The 22,143-nt window shown below is 40.8% G+C and overlaps 1 protein-coding gene across 1 annotated transcript in view; it reads left to right on the top strand.

Moving 5' to 3' along the window:
- Positions 1-17,006: 17,006 nt before the first annotated feature.
- Positions 17,007-22,143, top strand: part of LOC102797586 (uncharacterized) — a 54,133-nt gene continuing 48,996 nt past the window's right edge. Inside the window, exons 1-6 of the mRNA XM_087843065.1 lie at positions 17,007-17,082; positions 17,520-17,561; positions 17,661-17,919; positions 18,342-18,456; positions 18,823-18,907; positions 21,566-21,672. Of these exons, the coding sequence (XP_087699191.1) occupies positions 17,007-17,082; positions 17,520-17,561; positions 17,661-17,919; positions 18,342-18,456; positions 18,823-18,907; positions 21,566-21,672 (684 nt within the window). The remainder of the gene's footprint in view (positions 17,083-17,519; positions 17,562-17,660; positions 17,920-18,341; positions 18,457-18,822; positions 18,908-21,565; positions 21,673-22,143) is intronic.

Consider the following 22,143-nt stretch of genomic DNA (forward strand, 5'->3'; position numbering starts at 1 on the left):
TTGGAATATTTTTTGTTTGTTTGTTTTTTATCATAAAAGAAATGCCCATGTTTACAGACCTTTAAGGTCTTTTATGTGTTGGATCCAATACCAATGTTTACACTACACCACACACCAAAGGGGGACAGATTCAGCACCACTATTGATTCATACAGTGCTCACAGCACTCCACTCGTTCCACATTTCATTGTGTAACAGTCTTATTCCAAAATTGGTTATTCAGTTTTCATCTCAAAATTGTACACACAAAGTGACGGTGCAGAGAATAAAGTTATGCTTCAAATTCATGCATATTTGTTAAAATAAATACTCCCACTCTTTGCTCAGTACTTTGAAGTACCTTTGGCAGCAATTACAGCCTCAATCTTTGTTTTTGTTGTTTTTTTTTTTTTTAGTATTGTGCTACACGCTTGCCTCGCCTATTTTTTTTGGACAGTTTATTCCAATCTTTGCAGAACCTCTCATCCCATTCAGCTTGATGGAGCTTGTGTCTGCACAGCTATTTTCAAATCTGTCCTGAGTTGTTAAATCAGTTTCAAATCTGGGCTGTGGCTAGGACACCGCAGTGGCCCCAAAGCCGCTCCCTTGTCTTGGCTCGACTTGTGCTTCAGGTCCTCGTGGAAGAAACCTCTCTTGTCCCAGTCTGGGGTCCAGAGCATTTTGGACAGGTTCATTACTGGGAATTCCCATTGTCTGCTCATCAATACAAAAACCTAAGCCTAGACGTGAGTCACTTTCCAACAGCAACAGTTTGACATTTTCTTTCTCTGTCCCTGAATAGCACCATAGCACCGCACCAAAGGACGTCGCAAGCGATGTCTTTCTCATGCTAGCAGCATCTGTCTGTCCCAGATAGCAAGATGACATCAATGTTGATTTTTCATCTGAATGATCTCAGTCAATGCTAAATAAATGTTGAATCAATGTTAAAATACCCATGACAGAGTAATAGTGATGACAACAGAATAACACTGATTCAAAGTTCTGTTATAATTGATCTATTTGTAGTTGACCTGAAATTAAAGCTATGATCAATTTGGACTGTTTCATGACACTCCCCTCTCAAAGTGGTACATCCCATCTGTCCACTATTGAAAAGCCCCTGAGTTGACCAGGAAATTATATTGAAATGTCATTGATTTACAGTTGATGGGGAAATTAAAGCTGTTATCACTTGTCTTCCAAAAAGTTGATTCTGTTCAGCCTGCGTAACATTTTAGTGGGAGAAACGTTTCATCGCTCATCCAAGTGACTGAGGTTGGTTTCCCCAACCTTAAAAATAATAAATCTGCATATTCACTGAAACTAGTGAGGTCAGTTTCTTGTTCCAGTTATATGCAAACTGTCATGACCATTGATCAGTGACAGTTGATCAGTGGCCGTTAGTACCATTTACAGAGAGTTGGGGTTGCAATCTTAGCACAGCCACAGCGCTGTAAGCTGGTGAAAGATGTAACTTAGACCCCCTCCTCTATTTAGAGATGGTCTTTCCCTAAGGGTTAGGGTTAGAAGGGCAAAAAACAAAAACCAACAGAATAAGCAGAAAAAAATACATATATTGATCACCTGGATCACCTGTTGAGAAAGAAAAAAGAAAACAAGCAGAAGAAAACGAGAGTAATAGAATAAACAACATCACAATGATATATGGGAATATGACAGTAAATACTAAATATTAAACATTATTGTGCAGCACGTAAGATCGACAGCACACAGTGTGCTTTGAGGTAGGAGCCAAAAAGGGTGTAGTTTGTGTGTGTGAGCACCCGTGTGTACACCTGTGAGCATGGATGCGCTTGTTTTTAAAAGGTTCCTTCATGTAATGATCTGCTAGAGGGTGTGGGGGGGCCACTGCCCCGTCATCCAGGGCATGAAGCAGGTATGGAGGAGATCAAAACTCCAGACATCCAGAGGCCCTCAGAACACAAGAGACCAAGGAAGACCAACAGAGGGGCAGCCGCGCCACTGTCCCAGAAAGAGCCGAGGAGAGTCCCAGATGAGGGGTCACCCAGCAGCCGCGGAGCAGAAGCCAGGGGGGGTTGCAGTGACGTGCCCGTGAGCTCCGCCGGCAGGCAGCTGTGCCTGAGTGACCGAGCCACAGGCCGAGAGGCCGGGGGCACCCCACCTCCGAAGTGGCCCGAGCGAGCCCCAGGCTCCAGGCCCCGATAAGCAGCCACCAAGGAGTGAGCCGGTGTGTACCTGGATGCCCAACCCCGGACACAAAGAACCACCAATGCACCGATGTCTGAGGGAGTCCGCCCCCGGCAGGGGAAGTGGTGGGGGGAGATAGGCCTCCAAACCTTGGAGGGCCTGAGATGTCCTCAGAGAGGTGGCGTCTGATACCCAACCTGACATATAGACACAGACATACAGGCACACACAGATACAAACATCCATTCCCACCCTCATGCTCTCATATGCACTTACTCCACACTCAACCAACGTGGAGACAGACATAAAGAGACACTGTACACACAATCACACTCCCCAAGCGTACTCTACGAACCGGGTCTAGGTACCCTTGCCCCTGGAGGGGGGAACCGCACCCAGACCCAGGTGGTGTTACCCTTTTCCCTGCGGTGGGGAGAAGCAGACCGCCCCGACTCCGCAGCAGCAGGGAGGCCCCACATTCCAGACCCCAGTCGGACGGCCAACTCCTCCTCCTAGCCCCCCCGCTCCAGCAGGCCGCAGAGAACGGGGGTGAGAGAAGACTCCAAACCTCCCTCCACCCACTCATTGACACACCCCTACTCCAAGGCCCTGCATGTGTGGGTGGTTGTGGTGGAGCGGGAAGAGGGAGGCAGCTGGAGATGGGGAGAGAAGGAAGGGAGGGGCAAGTGACCCCTCCCTGGGACCAGCTCCCCCGCTGACCCCAGTAGGCACCCCCATACTCCGCGACCCGCCAGGGAAAGGGGGCCCAGGCCCATCCGAACCGGGGCCCAGTGCAGCAGCGCCGCCCGGCCCCACAGAGCCCGGGACAGTCCACCCAACCCCACCACAGAGAAAACTGCACCCACCCCATCATCCACTCATCTTCCAGACTACATAAGACAATAGACGCCCAGGCTGAGATCTTCCTCCACCTCTCCTGTATCTCCCCCTCCTGCAGAGAGAGTTTCTGAAGAGAGGAAAGCTCCTGCAAGATGTGACAACCTCCCCCACCAGTTGAAGAGCCCCCGAGGTGGCTCGATGCACCGGCGGCACCCTGCGCCAGGGCCGGGCCCCCATACACCCACCCGCCCACAACCCCGGCAACACACCAACCAGGACCCAAGCCCCTGAGGCCCGGCCAGGGCTCCAGGCTAGACCCGGAGCGCCCCCAGAACCTCACGCCCGTCCCGGACCCACCCAGGGGCAGCCAGGCTACCAGGTCAGTAACCCACGTCCGTCAGCACAGACCCTCCCCTAGCCCCGCTGCACGCAGCCACGAGGAAACCGTCACCTAAGAGCCAACAGAGCCCCTAATTGGCCATGACCGCTACCCCGGGTTGAGCCCCCCAAGGAAGATGCTCCTGGGGAACCCCCTGATGCCCTAAGCCTGTCCCTACCCCCACACCAATCACAACAGTGAAGGCGGGACCAAACTATGACCCCCCCACCCCCACTAGGTGATGGAGCTGATCAAAGGAGCCCAGAGCAATTGATCTGATGCATTGATCAATGTTCTTTAATAGTTATTGATTTATAGTTTACTGAGAGATCCATTAATCCATCGATTCTCGTCTGCTTATCCCTATATATAGATAAACAACCATTCACACTCAGTCGCACCCACATTCACACCTCTGGGCAGAATGACCAATTAACCTGCATGTCTTTGGGAGAAAGCCGGAGTACCCGGAGACAACCCATGCAAACACGGAGAGAACATGCAAACTGCACACAGAAAGGCCCCGGCCAGGTGGTGGAGTTGAACTCCGGACAGACACTGATACAAACAGATTTTGGAGGGTTGAAAAGGGCTTTCTGGGTAATGTCATTCCACTAAAAAGAAGGAGAGGAGATATGAGATTTATGGTAAGTGCAATTTCACAGAAATGTGAAATTGCAGATACAAGCTATGAAAATAAGCTTTCTCAGAAGGGTGGCTGGTCTCTCCCTTAGAAGTAGGGTGAGGAGTTCGATCATCCAGGAGCATCTGACAAGGAAAACTACTGGGCTCCTTCTGGGTGAGGTATTCCGAGATGTACACGTTGAGGCTACATCTTTTGGCTGGCCTGGGAAGATTTGGTGTACCCCCAGACAAGCTCAAGGAGGTGACTAGGGTGAGGAAGGTCTGGCCTTCTGTGCTTAGGGTGCTGCCTCTGGGAAGCGCCCCAGATAACTGGAAGAAAATTGATGGCTAGATGGATAGAATGAGGTTACACTGTAACAATGATGTGTCCTGAAATGGCTGTGCAGCACTCAGGAAAGGATCCAAACGCAGACTCACGGAGGCAAAAGTAAACTAAAAAAACAGCTTTTTTTGCTGAATGGCAAAACAATAGAAAACTAGACTTGGAAATTATAAGAATAAAACACACAGGGAAGCACTTCGAGAAACACACAGCCATGAGGGAGACGTTGACATAAAGACACAGGAGGATACCAAGGGAAGTGGGAACCTCCAAGATGTGGTGGAAAATCTCTATGTATTGATCACATATTGTAACCATTACACATTTTAGTAATAGCAAAATCACTCCTGTCACCAGTTGTAGGCATGTAGGATGTTACCACAGTGCACCTCATGGTTTATTGAAAAAACTGAAGTTGTGCGCTATTTGAACACGTTGCCTGCCTGCAGCACTAAAGGACTCTGTGAGAGACGTCTGTCTCGCCCTAGCAGCACCTGTCCCTCTCCTCCTCTTCAGTCTCAACATATGCTCGTCATATTCTGTGATATGATTTACTCTGAGGTGTTTGACAAGGTTAGTGATGTTGCCACAACCATACATGCCAACACTCCTGATTTTTCTGGGAGAATCCCAAATTTCAGTGCCCCTCCCGGAGCCACCATTCTCCCGAATTTCTCCCGATTTTCCAGGACAACAAAATTGAAAAACCATATCGCAGAATTCATAGCGCGGCCCAGCCAATTCCAGTTTCCAACAATGGCGGCAGCTACTTAGTTTTAATATTACTCTTAATTCTCTTTCTGGGTCGCAAAAAAACTGAGAATGTAGCTGTGTAAACTTCAAATATCTGAGCCGACACATCAAACCCCCGCGGTCTTTCACTACTCGGGTTAAACATGATATATAAGTCACTTTGATAACTTAAAAATGTTATTGTTTGGCTTTTTCAGTGTATTATTTGTTTGTGAGTAAATCAGTTTGGCTGAGATTAAAGTTATTAGATTAGATTAAATTTAACTTTATTAATCCCTCAGGAGGGTTCCTCCGGGGTTTTCACACAGCTGAATAAACGTCAAACAGAAAATGATTAAACAGAAGAGTTTTCGTCAGTGCCCGGTTATATTTTAGATAGCGAGGAGCAGACAGCAGCATTTCACTCCACAGAGGGAGCTCGTGACGTACTACCCAGCTTTCTTTAGACCGCGAAGGCTGGGTCCTCAGGTGGAAGCAGCCTCTGAATTTGGACACCCCTGCTGTTTCCGGGCCGGCCAATAATTTAACGTATTGTATCTGATAAATAAACCCTGTAAAATTTATTTATCACCCCCCCAACAGCCCCTCTGAATGTCTCCCTAATTCTGACATCTCAAGGTTGGCAAGTATGGCCACAACACCTCACTTTTTTGCCACATGTATCGCAAACCACGTCTCAGCTGTTTGTGGAGGTAAAATACGTCCGCACAATTACGCTCAGCCATTGTTGTGAGTGCGCACGCCAAGGGCTGCGAGACATTTATACAGCCATATTTCGCACAGTTTCTTATGAAAGGCGGAAGAGGAAGTAGTTCCTTTGAATGTAGACAATCCGAATGTTATAGTTTCTTTCCACTGTGTTCCTGTTAATGATAAACTACAAATTTACCCTAAATTACTAAAATATCAATATTTTAATGTGAGAATCGATTCTAGAACATAAATAATTGGTATCGGAGGAATCGATATTTCAGGATCGATCCGCACATCACTAATAACGGGTATGGCAGTCCATTCTCCCTGCCCATGAGGCTACATTGTTTAGGGCGATGCCTGTAACACTCTGCTATTGCCTTCATATTAAATCATTTTTGTATAATAATTTTTAGAGGCTCTTATTGCGTGTTTTGTTTGGGTTTCCACCGGCGTGGAATTACCAAAAATAGAGAGACCATAGCCTAACATATGAAACAGGAAAATACCGCCATGTAATCCATTTATTTCAACAAAGTAACTGTATTGTCAATACCACGGTTAAACGGTAACTGTAACGGATACATTTACTCATATTTTGTATTTTAAATACGTAACGCCGGTGCATGTATTACGTTACTGCCCAACACTGCCTGTTGATGAGATCTTGTGCCGTTCCTAAAACACCGGCCTCTAACTCCTAAAGAGACACGGGTGTCCCTAAATTTAGCAAATATTAGCTTCAGGCTAGCTTGCTACGACGAATAGGCTAATACCAGCATTTTACCACAACTTCACCAGATGTAGCTAAAAAAAACTAAACTAATGTCCAGTCCAGTGGGACAGCAAGGAAAGATGACAAAACATGATTACTTACTTGCGGTTTGGAGGGTCAAGCTGAAATTGATGCAGCCATTGAAAGACGGGAAGAGAGAAAGATGGCAGCTTGGTCAGCACTAGTGGCCTCTATAATGTATGCAAATACATGCGGGTTGGAATCCCCGCCCCCCCAGCGCGCCCCCGGACGCCAAAACAGTGCCAGCAGATTGAAACTGAAAAATGGATTGAAACTGAAAAAAAAAAGTTGTAAGCGAAAACAAAAAAATTACAGTTTCAATTAATTGTTTTTCACTATCAATTTTTTTTTCGGTTTCAATACAAGATTTTTTAGTACATTTATTTCAGTTACAATATTCTTTTTCCGTGTCAATATTTTTTTCGTTTTCGTTTCAAGGTGGCATCGTTCTGATTCCATAGTGTGGTGTGTAAAATTCAGTAAAATAAGAAATGTTTTTAGTTTCAGTTTTTTGGTAAGATTTGATCATTTGAAGCTACTATTTCAAAATAGGTACTGACAAAACTAACACTGGGTACTGATACTCAAGTTGATTTGAACATGCAAAATCCTCAACTCGAGTGATGTACCCAGTTAGCACAGATTTCATTTTGGAGCTGTTTTTCAACCAACACTAGACGTCAAGAAATAGCAGTGATTGTAAATCTGTGTCAAAAGTTTTGTTAGGTTGCCTTTCCATTTTGAAAAAGCATAGATAAAAGTGCTTGTATGAATGGGTGTGAATGGGTGAATGAGGAAAGCTGTACAAAGCGATTTGAATTGGTCAGGTAGAGTAGAAAAGAACCAACCAACCACTATATAAGAACCAATTAATTTACTATTTACAATTTTCTTCTCTGATAAATTCAAAATCCTATTAAAGTTCTACTCCCCCTTTAGGGAGCTCTAAAGTTTTCTGAATAATTTTAATTTTTACCAGGATGGCTACCACAACATGGTTTGTACTGTTTGCAAAGTGTCATGTCTCATTCTTCTTGTAAGAGAGTAGAGTGTCTATGACATTTATGAGGACAAAATCATCTTTTGTACTTGTTATTCAAGTATATAAAACAACGTGTGTGTTTCTGTGTGTGTGTGCACAGGCCACATCCTGCTTTCCATTTATTTCCTGGAGTATTTGAGCAGGACTTGTGAAATACAATGTAATAACAGCAAACCAAACACAGTCTCTGGAAGCAGAGAGAGGTACACAGTGTTGCTAAGAACACATAGATCCTCATCAATAGTCCTCGTGGAAAAACTAAGGTGAGGCAAGCCAGCACCAGACACACCCCCCAAGTTAGATCTTTCACAGTCAGGGTGGAAAAGACAGGCATTCATAGTCTTGGTAAATAAGGATGTTTACTCAATTTGACATTTGCCCAACTTGATACGTCAGTGAAGGCAAATTATCGTGACTGACTATATTAAGATGCAACCAAAGTGCATCTGTGAAAGGCTTCGTCAATAATTATTTAATGATCTTATATTTTAAACTACTTTGCGACTTTTTAAAGCCATCTTCTATAAAGGAATAATTTGAAGGTGATGTTACCTAAATTATCAGTGTAATTTGTCATGTTGCCAATGAAATTCTGCTGGTGTTGTGGGCGTATGCCGGAGATCATCTATCAAAAAGATGACCTTTAGGATAATTTTGTCTCATGGTGAAGAAATTAAATATGCAAAAAAAAATTACAAGAAGAGCTGCAATAGATCCAATCAAACAATATTTTAAAAGCGATTCCAGACTTAAATCCAGCACTTATTAGCTAAGCACCTGTTCTCTTTTTAGAAGTGTATATCACCACACCTACCTAGGAATGTTTAGCAAGGCCATGCGCACACTAATACGTCTTCGTTTGAAAACCCATTTTTTTCTTTTTGGCGTCCGTCCACAACGAGACGGCGTTTTTGGTGAAGGAAAATGGAGCTTTTTGAAAACGCTCTCCAAAGCAGAGACATTTGAAAAAGCCGTTTTCGCGGTGCGGTGTAGACTGCGTAAATGGAGACTTTTTAAAACGATGACAGGCGTTATACAGCAGTTGTTTTGTTTGCTCTCAGTTTTGACAGCCCTGTTAAAGATTAATACCAGTTTGTACATGCTTCAGATAGATTTTCTTCAAATTCTTTAACTCTCACTCGCTTTTGCAACTTTGTACTTTTGTGTTACTCGCAGCAACAACTCCACCTTATTGTCAGTCCATTTAAAAAACACGGTGCTTTTTCTCTACATTTTGCTGCGACGTTTCAAAGAGCCGGGAAATAAATAAGCGGCAGACAGAAATAATGCAGGTCGAATCGTCTTACGTTTCATCCATGCGCAATACAGGAACATAGTGTTTTCGATCGTTTCAGTGTGGATGAACAACTGTTTGGAAACGCTTGAAAACAATAGTGTGGACGCGGCGCCATCTTAAATCGCTGTTTTCATATTTATCCGGATTTGTGTAGACGTATCTTCTTAATTCTGTACTAGCTCATAGTTAACTACTTGTTGCATGTCATCCTTACTCTTTGTCTCCACAATGTCCTGTTTCTATCAAATAAAAGGCAGAAATAATAATAATCTTTCGGCCACAGGGGAGGCTTTAGCTCAGAAGGTCGAGTAGGTCATCTACTAATCACAAGGTTGGTAGTTTGATCTACAATATCATTTACATTGTGTTTCTTACATTTATCCCTAATTGTATGTTATATTAATCCTATATTTCCGTTTTAATATTTCTAATGTTTGCCTTGTTTTCTTCACTGTCTGGTCTGCCTCTGTCTCGCCTGTATGGATGCATTTACACCTACATTTCCCCAACAAAGGATGTTTTAATTCACCACTATTCCAGTGAAACACGAGTCTCCCATCTTCCTGCTACTGGTCTCGAGTTTTTGTTCACCAAAGCACACACCAACTTCATACTGACGGACAGATCACTGCCCTTTTGCCGCCTTGTCTGACCGTGTTTTGTGGCTTTGGTTCACTTCACCTCACTCTTCCCCTTTCTTGTCATTAAATCAGGCCGTTCTGCAACCATGGCAGCCATTCACTCTATGGCTTTATTCATGGTGTATTTTACCCCTTCACCAAAGGCCGTTCTCGTTTCCAACATTATATTTGCAGTGTTCGTCTATCTATCAATATCTGCGGAGTATGGTTTTGTACCGAGTATCCTATTTTCTAAAGCACAGCATGTAAAGGGTAGCTCGGTTAGCAGGATGCTAGCATGTAACGCTTAGTGAGACACGCCTCAGACGAGTTGAGCAAAGACCCCGTCTGTGTACTTTATACGTGAGCAACGGATTTAAATAAAATTAACGTTTCAAAAGACAAACTTGAAGATAAAAAACAATATACTTACCTTACAGGCAGGGGAGGCGTGGAAATTGTCTTTGAGTTAGTCAAACGTTTTCCTTAGTTCGAGTAGATGATAAAATAAAATAAAAATAAATGGGATTTTAAGTAGGACTAGGCGTTCTGTAATGATCTCTATTTAGAAGAAAAACTTAATCACTCACCTTTAAACAGCTCTCTTTTAGGAGACACACTGCTGGCTAACAGTGTCATGTGATCAAGCAGCGTAATTTAATTGGTTGAGAGCCGCTCGACTCGATCTAGTGCTGATTGCTCTAGCTTGGGTCATTCAAGTTCATCATTTTTGCAGGTGAATATTTGCAGGTGAATTTTTTCGCAGGGAAATTTGGAGGATAAAAATTCAGTGTTATAAATTCAATGTCTAAAAATAGTTGAATTCTGATGATACTATATTTCTTCCATAGGAGAGGCATCCAAGCCCTCTCCAGCTTCAAAGGTCAGCCTGACACTAGCAGAGGAGCTGAATACCTTCTTTGCTCGGTTTGAGACCACCCTTCCCCTGACATCCCATTGCACCCCACTTACTACCTGTTCGGCCCACTGCCCTCTGGACAGCACCTCAGGTCAACCAGGTCCCTATTCAGTTTTCAGTTCAAGTCAATTTATTTATACATTGCAAAATTTTTTCTGTATCTATGAAGCGCCTTGAGGCGACTTTTGTTGTGATTTGGCGCTATATAAATAAAATTGAATTGAATTGAAAATCACAACAACAGTTGCCTTAAAGCACTTTATATTGTAAGGCAGAACCTACATACAGAGAAAAACCCAACAATCATATGACCCCTTATGATCAAGCACTTGGGTTACAGTGGGAAGGAAAAACTCCCTTTTAACAGGAAAAAACCTCCAGCAAAACAGGCTCAAGAAGGGGCGGGGCCATCTGCTGCGACCGGTTGGGGTGAGAGGAGGAAGATGTGCTGTGGAAGAGAGCCAGAGATTAATAACCATTATAATGTGGAGACTTAAAAAAAGATTTTTTGAATGAATGTTACATTCTGGTACAGTTTCTGTTTTTTAATTTATAATTGGCAGTTTACTGCCCGAGAAGACATCTAGGAAGTCGATTTGAGTAGATCTATGTGCTGGTTTGCTTTTCTATTGAGCTTGGAAAGAAAGCAAGATGTTTCATCTCTCATCCCAGAAGTTTCAGTTCAGTACTTGTTTGCTTGTTGTAAGTCATAAATTAACTGACTCAATTGCAACTGAGCATGTGTCTTACTAGAAGAATACCCAACAGAGAGCAGAAAAATCAACAACCGAGCTTCAACAAGGCAGCAGTCCTGAAGCCATGAACGACCTTCATGAAAGAATCTCTGCTCTGGTGAAGTCCATGGCATGCAGACTTGAGGAAGTTCATATCAACAGTGGCTGTAATTTGTTTTTAAAAAAGTGATATCATATTTTTTGTACTATTATTTCAAATATTTATTTGGGGATGTACAGAGACAAAAGTATCGTCACTGTCCAAATGTTGATTAACTTAATTTAAGGAATCTAGCTTAACTGTCATTGGCACTGCTTTAACTACTGCCAACTTGAAGAACTGTGTGGTCTACGTGGCATTGTCTAACTTAGCTTTGAAAATCCAGATTCTGCTGTTGTAGAGGAGTTTGATCAGCCATTCAGCCAGCAACACAACATCTAGAGCTAAAAGGACTAATGATGAATTATGAATTAGCAGCATGTAACAGATTTAATGTTTATCCAAATTCAGCATATATGTGTGACATGTGCCTTAATAGTATTTAGGAACAAAGAGGCAAGTACTCAGCAAGTAGTCACTCTAAAGCTCCCTAGTGCTGTGACTGTGATTAAATGTCCAGGTCACCAGGAAACTGACAGCTTAACAGCTAAATAAAGACAAGCTAGCTAAGTGAGCTACTCTTGTGGCAGCTTTACTTTTCTTTACGTAGCTATCAGTTTAGGAGGTATCTAGTAAAGTTTTCTATCAATAAGAGCTTTTGGGACAAACATTTCAAAGTCCTTCACCAAATAAAGCAGTTGGTGACGTTGCTATGGAGAGTGACGAGTAGGTCGATTGGGTACAAATACTAACTTTGGTACTAAGGTGCATGCAGTCACGAACTAACAGGACTAAAGCAACACTGCATGGGTTACTCACAGAGGTCCATAGATAAGTCCTCATAAAGTGCCTGTAAAGGTACAGTGGGAACTGTGAACACAACTAATGCAGTCTGCAAGGATATGTTTCTGCAGGCAGAAACAGCATCTGAATAACAGACAGAGATGCAGAGGTCCTGGAGCAGCTGCTGGCAATCTGATCATGGGTGTGAGGGGACAACGAAGTGAAACAGACTGCTCCAGACAGCCAAACAATGACACATCCAACAGCCCTCGAATCTAGTGCAGATCCTACATGTGGAGCGATCCAGTGCCAAAACCCGCTTAAATGATGGAATGTGCAAGATCAACGGCTATCCATCGCTGACAATGACCTAAATCAAGAGCAGGACCAAGTTGTCTCTAGTATTCTTCGGAGCTATGCAAGACCCAGCAGTCAAGAAGCACCAAGAGAAACTTTTCTCTGGCTCATAAAGTGGTTGAAATATGAGACTGAAAGGGGGAAACAAGTTGAGTAAAGCTTGAAGCTGACTGCAGAAAATGTCAACATTGAAGTGACGTTTCACAGCCCACACTAAGAAATTTGTTTAGAAAAAGAAGCTGCACCTGACCAAGATGGACGGTGATTTTCAATTGGACAGTCATATTAGGGCTGCTGTCAAGTCCAGTTTTTAGGCCGCATTTTGAAACAGTAATCCATGCTGTTATTTTGGAGTCCAAGGTGCTGCTGCACGACTTTTAACCAGAACCCGTAAAAGAGAACACATAACTCCCATCCTTGCTTCAATCCATTGGTTGTATATTCTAGAGTTCAGTTTTAAAATTCTAAAACACGACTTAAAACCCATTTTTACTCCTTGACATATGACACAGTATGACCCTGATTTTATTCTTTTATATGTAATTCTAATTATCATTTTAGACTATTTTATGTTTTTGCTATTTGTGCTAATTTTATTATTTTAAATGTCATTTTAATTATGATCTTTTTTCATCTTTATTTTCTTAAACTTATTCAATTTATCATTTCCGGCATGTCAAGTGTACAGAACTGTTCTGAAAGTGCTATATAAATAAATTGCTGACCAAGTTGAAGTCCAACACTGGGAATTAATTGTTTAATTGTATTATTTTCAATTTAATCCATCTTTGTATTATGTGTGTGTTGTGTGGATTAGTGTTCATGATTTGTTTTTCTTTGTTCATGGAGTTTTTGATGTGGGACCTCTCGGTATCACAGGAGGGAATGTTGTGGATTTGTGGATGACATGTATACATATATAACTACATACACTATATATCTACCTGCACTGAACATATATTCTGTAACTTACACGTAGACTCTTAAGCACAAGATGATTTGCCTTAACCATAGTTCATTAAGGTGGTGCAGTCACAGGGCAGTCAATGCTGTGGAGAGCTCTCCTGAATAACTCACTCTCCAGCTCTGGTGACCCCCACAATACACACTCAACGTCTTTCATGCACCACAATGAAAACACGTCTCTTAAAAATCAGTAACACTGTAACAGAGATCACAAGAAAAGAAACCTCGAGCAGAACCAGGCCCATCTGCTGCTACCAGCTGGGATGAGAGTAGGAAGACAGAACATAAGACAAACTGTGGAAGAGAGACAAATATTAACAGTAATGATTCAACACAGAGAGGTCTATTAGCATATAGTGAGTGAGGAAGGTGACAGAAGGAGAAAAACCCAGTGCATCATGGGAATCCCCGGCAGCCTACGTCTATTGCAGCATAACTAAGGGAGGATTCAGGGTCACCTGGTCCAGCCCTAACTATATGCTTTAGCAAAAAGGAAAGTTTGAAGCCTAATCTTAAAAGTAGAGATAGTGTCTGTCTCCTGAATCCAAACTGGAAGCTGGTTCCACAGAAGAGGGGCCTGAAAACTGAAGGCTCTGCCTCCCATTCTACTTTTAAATACTCTAGGAACAACAAGTAGGCCTGCAGAGCGAGAGCGAAGTGCTCTAATAGGGTGATATGGTACTACAAGGTCATTAAGATAAGATGGGGCCTGATTATTTAAGACCTTGTATGTGAGGAGCAGGATTTTGAATTCTGGATTTAACAGGAAGCCAAAACAGGAGAAATCTGCTCTCTCTTTCTAGTCCCTGTCAGGACTCTTGCTGCAGCATTTTGGATCAGCTGAAGGCTTTTCAGGGAGTTTTTAGTAGAACAGTAATTCAATTGTCAACACAGATAAACAACACGAAAACACAAATGTGTGTTGTAACAGGAACAGGAAGCAATACTCTACAACAGAGGGAGCCAACACAAAATGACTTTATTCACTTTCAAAGAAGAGCTTCAGTATAAGAGCTTCAATATACTCATGTCTGGCTGACCTTATATGAAGAAGAAGTAAAAGGATCTTAAAGATGATCACAATGACTGTCAAATTTATCAAGAAAGAGTCTAAACAGCTGAAATTACAATAAAAAGGGTAGATGCTCAGGAATTCTCTGAATGCAACAACATATTTTTTCTGTGAGTTAACTAATGGCATGTGAACTTTTAATAATACCATCTCTAGTGACACAATCTACACACTCTAGTTAGAAAAGAAAGTTTATTAAAAATAGAGCACAGGATGCATATCCTGGACTGGGTTAGCTGAGTCACTGTCACTTATTTACACAGGGTTCCCACATTAAGTCCAAAATCCTTCTCCTCCTTAAAGCAACACTCGTCATGTTTACACCTGAACAATGTGCCATATTGTGCTACCTTTTTTCTAAGTGAGGGGTGTGGACCCTTAGATATTGCAGTATCATGCAAACTGAAAAACCCACTGATAAAAAATCACTGAAAGTGCAACATAGTAAGGTTTGCTATTATTTACTAGCATAAAAAGTTGTTATTCAGAAACATGTGGCTGATAAAGTTTATTTAAAATCTCCTGGTAAAATTCAGCAGGCTTAATAGGCTATTAAAACTTCCAGTGTCATTAAAACATTATTTAATGAGGTTGACAGCAAAAATATAAAATTAATAAATTTTGGCTTATTTCAAAGTGACCTCTGCTGCAGCTCGACACCAGATATTTCTCCACCTGAGAAATCCCTTCTTACAATGTATTACTGCTGCTGCAGATTTATTTCAGCATGTGATCAGCTGACTGATGCTACTGCTGCTATGAGGTTCACTGCTATCTGTGGATTTAACCAGTTGACATGAACATCATCTAAGCAGATATTACACGAGCCATCAGAACAGCACTCCAAGCCCCAACCAGTAAAAAGCGAACAGCATCACTGATCTAAACTGCTGCCCTCAACACTGTAAAAATGTGAAAAATAACATTTTGATTATAAAATCAGCAACCATTACATTTGACTGTTAAGTGTTTTCTTGAAAGAAAACTCAATTTTTGATCTGTGTACTGTTGTTTTATAACCTGTTTGCGACAGATGGACCTCCATATAGGATGATTCAAATCATGAATCAGACAGCATGTGGACAACCAGCTGTCCAGGGGTCAGTTGACATGTTGTGTATCCATGACAAAACTGTGTACCAATTTATCATAAAGCAGAAATGTGGTGTAGTCTTCTAGCTTTCATTACTAGCGAAGGACTTACCTTTATCTTCCCCTGTTAGCTGGGCTAAATGTTTACTTGCACACACTAGTGCAGAAAGTACCATGAAGAACTCATCTCTGCATCTTCTGTCGAAGCGTATCCTATTTATTTGCTTTAAGAACGTTTGGGTTACTTTTGGAATATATGTTGGACACCTATCTTGCACTATGAAGCGCTGCCCAATCGGTCTTGGAGCATTTGGCTGAATCTGAGCGGAGATTTCACCCTCCTACTTCTAACAGCACTCAAATCATCAACAGAGACCAATGATGCAGTTCCACATGTCTGTGCCTTAATTTGACCTTCACTATGTTTGAAAACTGATGTGGTGTATTTAAGATTATAAGCTGTGCTTTTTCTTTTCCATAGTTTTCTCTTCCCTTGATTTTATCTGTCCAAATAATTCTCGAACAACCTTCACTTGATTTAAGGTCTGTACTTTAGTCGTAGCTTTATTGTCTGATTCAAATTCTTGGTGGTGTCCAGAAACAAAAATGACTGAAATGAGTCATTTTCCAAAGATATGGACCGAGCTGTATATGATGCCAAAATGTATGGCACCAGTAATTAAATGTTCTTATCTGCAGACAAAAACAGCTGTATTAGCGAGAATGCTACTACTTCTAAAACAGGTGCATCTGCATTATGCAGTTTAGATATTCTGTGTTAGATGTTTGGGTGATTGGGTTAATGTTGGGAGCAAAGCAGAGATCAGTATTGTATTCCAGGTGTTGCTAAGCTTAGTTTAACTTGTTTCATGTCAGGACTTTTTCAATACCAGATAATTATTTTAGTTGTTAACCAAATAGCACAGATAAACTATTTAAACCGTTAGACCAATTGGGTTTCCCCTCTGTTTTCTGGCTGGTTCATGTCTTAGTGCACTGAAAGTCAAGCAATGCTGGACTGTAAACATCAGAACCTCCTCTCCAAAAGTTGATTCTGTTCATCTGGACGTAGCTTTTTCTGGGAGAAACGTTTCGTCACTCATCCAAGACTGAAGAAGTCACTTGGATGAGTGACGAAACGTTTCTCCCAGAAAAAGCTACGTCCAGATGAACAGAATCAACTTTTGGAGATTTACTTACCTGGATGATTGAGAATGCATCAAGACATCAGAACCTCCTGTTGTTATATAGCTAGTTGGAAGTATATAGAGTGAAGAAGCTGCTCGGTGTGGTGGTGGGGATGATGTTTGCTGAGTAAACACACTCGATGATTTGCTTCAATATGAAATATGATGCAATGTAGCTCCACCTTCAGAGGCGCATTATAAAGGAGCTTGTTCCCCAGGTGAATCCTATCGTCTGTGGTGTTAGTCCTCCTGACCAACATGGGGGCCAAAGGGCTTGAATTGATATCATGGCTCATCTATCTGACGCTGATAGTCGACTCACTTACTCAGAATGGTAAATGATGTGCTGGAAATATTATAATCTCACACTCAATGGATGTGCTATAAGATATTGGGAAGAGGACAGAGTTATATTTACTTTAATCATTCATGTGAATCCCGATTGATGATGTAAATTTACATTATGTCATGCTTGGGTTGGTTTATATAGAATTGATTTCATAGCTTCAACACTTCAGCTAATTAAGGCATATTAATTAGAAACTGTAAAGCAGTTTGCTGCAGACAATCTTGGTTAAATCTACTGAAGCCATTTCTGGAGTTAAAGAGTACATACGGATCTGGGATATCTGCAACAGTTAACTGTCTTGGCAATCTTCAGTTTGAGCATATTATTGAGTTTCATATCAGTGAATTGTCAGTTGATACTATTATCCTATGAAATTTCTAATTTCCTACAATAATAAATACCTTTTTTTGTCTTTACTACAGTGACCACTGCTCCTTCTACAAACATACTGACCATGACTTCAGGTAAGTTTGTAAATGTCCAATATGGTTATTTTTTCTTCAGTAAATTTAAAACGATTTCTCAAAAAGAATTTGTAATTTATTAATTTATTAATTTTACAGCTAATGCATCCCACATTGGCCGAGTGTGCACAACTTGGGGACACTATCACTTCAAAACCTTTGATGGCGATTTCTTCCAGCTGAATTCAAGTTGTAACCATGTCCTTGCAATACAATGCAAGGGCAGCTATGAAAACTTTAATATCCAGATGCGGCGGCGCTTAGTCAACAACATCCCCACAATCAGCAAAATCATCATGATGCTGGAAGGATCTGAGGTGGAGCTCTCTAACAACGCAGTGCTTGTCAATGGCAAGATGTAAGTTCGGGAAAGATCAACTATACCGACATTTTTCCAAGAATATTTCAGTAACTTTAACTACTATATATTGAGGGGGGTGCAGGAGTCAGAATCCAATATCAAACGTAGGTCCAATCGTATCTGTTTACATTTTCAGCATTGTACCATCTTAATATGAGATTTATTCTGCTTTAATGACAGCAGCACTCAACCTAAATGTAAGCATCCGCTGCAATCTGGAAATCTACAATATCCTCCACAGGACACTATCTCGTCCTTTCAAATGCTCAAACAAAGCCCTAGTAATATTCTGTGGCATTGGGGTCAGGGGTCTGTCTGGCCTGTTAATGACTGATTTGTATGACTAAAGAGCAGCAGTAATGTGAATTTGTTTTAATTTTTACACTCATTTTTAAAATATCCCTCTTTGTTTGCACCAGGGAATCTCTTCCATTCAGTAAATCAGGAGTGACTGTCAAGGGGACCGCATCTAGCATCTCTGTTGAAGCTAATCTGGGAATAAAGGCAATCTGGAACCTGGACGACTCCCTTGACGTATGAAGCCTTCTCTCACTTACAAAAATAAATTATCTGACTGACTGTTTATTGGAGATAAATTATCAGGATTTGAGGGACGTCACCTCCAAATATGCTGCTTCCGATCTCATCTATATATGACCCTTAGTTCTACAAGCTGTTTGTTCTCGTTTTAGATTTTATACTTTCTGAATCTTTTGAGGTCACAAATCATTGTTTAGATCCTGCTGTGATCTCAGAATGCAGACAAATTGTCATGAGAATGTCCTACTTTAACCTTTTAATGGATCACAAGGAAAGAATGCCATATATTGGAGTTCAATTAATATTGTCCTGTCTTGTGATTTTGCCAGTTACCTGTTGTGTAATTGATTATCTTCACAGATTGAAATAGATGAGAAATATTGGACTCAGACATGTGGACTGTGTGGAAACTTTGATGGCATATCCAACGAATTCCTGAATGATGGTAAGATAATTGTAATATTTCAGGAGGTAGTCTAATGTATAATAAGGCCCAGGCCTTATTATGAAGTGAATAAGGTGTAAGTGCCCTGTAATTACGTGCAGTTTGCATCCAACAAGTCAGGTTTTTGCAGATTTTTTTTTATTTTTTACAATTACACCGTCCCCTGTACTTTCTGGGGTGCGGGGTGTATTTTGGAGTCACTTAATCTCGTCTAACTTCCAGGTATTTTACAGGGAAAGAGGTGTAAATTGTACTGTAAGTAATTTTAAGAATCCTGCTAAGTAAATACTGAGTAAGTATTATTTACTCAGTAAGTACTGATTACATAAGTAATTTTGTGCCTAATGGATGTTTCATTATTCAACTCTCTTTATATATTACATAAAATGATACATAGATAAACACTTTTCTTCATTTCTTATTTGAAATCATACATTGATATTTACAGTCATAGGCTCATCTGTGCCTATAATAATGGAAACAATGTGAGTTGTTTTCATTAAACGTTAATTAAAAACAAGGACATGAAACTATTCCTTAACCCTTAACATATTAGCTTTAGAAATACATTACCAGACAAAACAATACTTACACTCTGAAACACGTGATATTTGCAAGTTTTTTTTCTTTTCAGTTTGGAAAATGTCTTTTACTTTGTGAACAAATGTCCAAAAATGACTGTTAAAAATGAAAAAGTGTGGACATGGCTTTTGTGTATAATATTTTACAAGACAGCAAGACAGACAGTGCAATAACTTCCTAAATATATATATATATATATTTTTAATGCATTGCACACACTGTACCTCAACAGTGATATATGTGACAGGGTTGTCTTGTTCACACTGTCATACTTAAGTGTCTCTTAAACAGTTTCACAGCTTCGGGTGTCTTTTCATAATACATTTGTACCTGTGCATTAAGTGATCTCTAAAAGAAGAAAGACAAATTAAACACATTCAGTCTGTTTAAAGCTGTGTTGAAATGTCTGAGTATAGTTATGGTCCAATTATTATCATTTTTTAAACAAAGCAAAGACGTGTACATAAAGTTTTAGCATTTTACAAACAGGGGAAAAACATTGCAGACCATTAGCTCGGAAAACCACACCTGCTGATAACGCTGCTGTTCCGCTCCACGGTCCTTCCTGATCCTACAGTGAAATAATCAGGAGGAAAACCATTGTGAGAGAAAACCAAACAAGAAAATAAAATAAATCTTTTTTTGAAAAGAATGATTAGGGTGACATATAGGATAAGATAAGATAAACCTTTATTTGTTTGGTCATGGCAGAAAGGGGACAGTACAAAGTTACAAGCAGCAAAAATAAGAAAAACAATAGCATAGAATAAGATAAAATAACATACTATAGGAAATAAAATAAAATACTGTGTTGCATCGGGAAATTACACTAGTATTACATAAAAAATATATAAATGACATGGTTATCATTTCTACACACCTAAAAATGAACACATAACACACATTTTGAAATAAAGTAAATAAACTAGGTGGAACATTTATTTTTATGCTTTTTATACATTTATTTTAAGGTGTTGTTTGAATAAACTATTCTTATGAATACAAAAACTGTAAATACAATTTTTGTATAATTTTTTATTGTATTTAGGTGACTAAAGAAAGACTAATAAAATAAGTATTAAGTATTGATTAACACATTTCCTACAGGTTACCCGCACTTTAGTCGCAGGTCTTACAGTCTATAATTGTGTCATTGTTTCCTACAGAAAGAATGACTTGTTACAGGGTACTTAAGCCTTATTCGCAGACCGTGTTCTAAAATGTTCTAAAATGTTCTAAAATGTTCTAAAATGTTCTAAAATGTTACTGTTTATCCACAATGTGGATGTGAGAAAACACAAGGGGGTGGGGGGGGGGAAACGTTGCCCCACTCTCAAGTTGTGGAGATCAAGTATCCTTAAGCAAGATGGACATGCTCATAAGGCAGAGACGTTTGTGAGCATGGAATAAGCTGAGAGACAGAAACAGCCTTTTTTTGTCCCTTTTAATGATCTCTAGATTTGACAAGTCAGTCACTGTTCACCTCGCTTGTCCTGAGAGAACACCACTGGTAATATTTCTTTTAATGTTAGCAACAACTTTTCAAAAAAGTTCATTCAGAAGTAAAGACAGGGAGGAGCTTCTCTGTGCACAAATGACAGTCAACAATATTGAATAGTTGCGATCTTCAGCCCCTTTTCAAACGCGTGCACACTGAAAATAGCAGAAATGATTGCATGGGTTTTCAAAACCATTTGTCATTGACCACCATTAGTTGCTGCATCCATAAATGCAATTTTAAAGGATCCTGAAATGCTCGGGTTTGATGAAAAAAAAATTTCTTTTTGAAAAAATCTCGGCTACATGGGGATTAGTGCACATTGGAAACGTCTTAGCTTACACATCCACGAGGGCCCCATTAATATTAATGATATTATATAATAATATTAGATTTGGAGCAACATATGCTGTCATCCAATTAGCATAATGTTCCACATTTTTAAATAGCATAGTTCTGTACTGAAAGTCTAGATGCAGACCTGTGACCTTGTTGGTTCATTATGAAATAGAATACGTAATGAAGAAGCCCCCCAATAAGCTTAATGATCATTTTATTGTGACTGTGCTGTACCACAGGAACCCCACTGTCTGTGGTGGACTATGCTGAGACCTGGAAGATAAATGGCCCCACAGAGTACTGTGAGGAGACTGACATCAACCCAGTCCCAAGCTGTGGTGATAAGGTGAGTCTTCACTATTTCTCATTTTCAACACTGTTAAATTAAATGGGAAGGGCATCTGTAACCGGAAGGTCGCCGGTTCAATCCCCGGGCTCTCTGTCCTGGTCGTTGTGTCCTTGGGCAAGACACTTCACCTACTGCCTACTGGTGTTGGCCAGAGGGGCCGATGGCGCGATATGGCAGCCTCGCTTCTGTCAGTCTGCCCCAGCTGTGGCTACAACTGTAGCTGCCTCCACCAGTGTGTGAATGTGAGAGTGAATGAATAGTGGTATTGTAAAGCACTTTGGGTGTCTTGAAAAGACACTATATAAATCCAATCATTATTATTATTATAAAAACATAATGGGTAAAAGAGGTGAGTGAAGAAACAGTGTATCATGGAAAGCCACCAGCAGCCTAGGCCCAATGCAGGATAGCAATTTTAAATTTGACTCTGGATTATCAGGGAGCCAATGAAGATAAGCTGGTATTGGA

The sequence above is a fragment of the Neolamprologus brichardi genome, chromosome 1 (genome assembly GCF_056152115.1).
Source record: "Neolamprologus brichardi isolate AB-2024 chromosome 1, ASM5615211v1, whole genome shotgun sequence".
In the NCBI taxonomy this organism is placed as follows: domain Eukaryota; kingdom Metazoa; phylum Chordata; class Actinopteri; order Cichliformes; family Cichlidae; genus Neolamprologus; species Neolamprologus brichardi.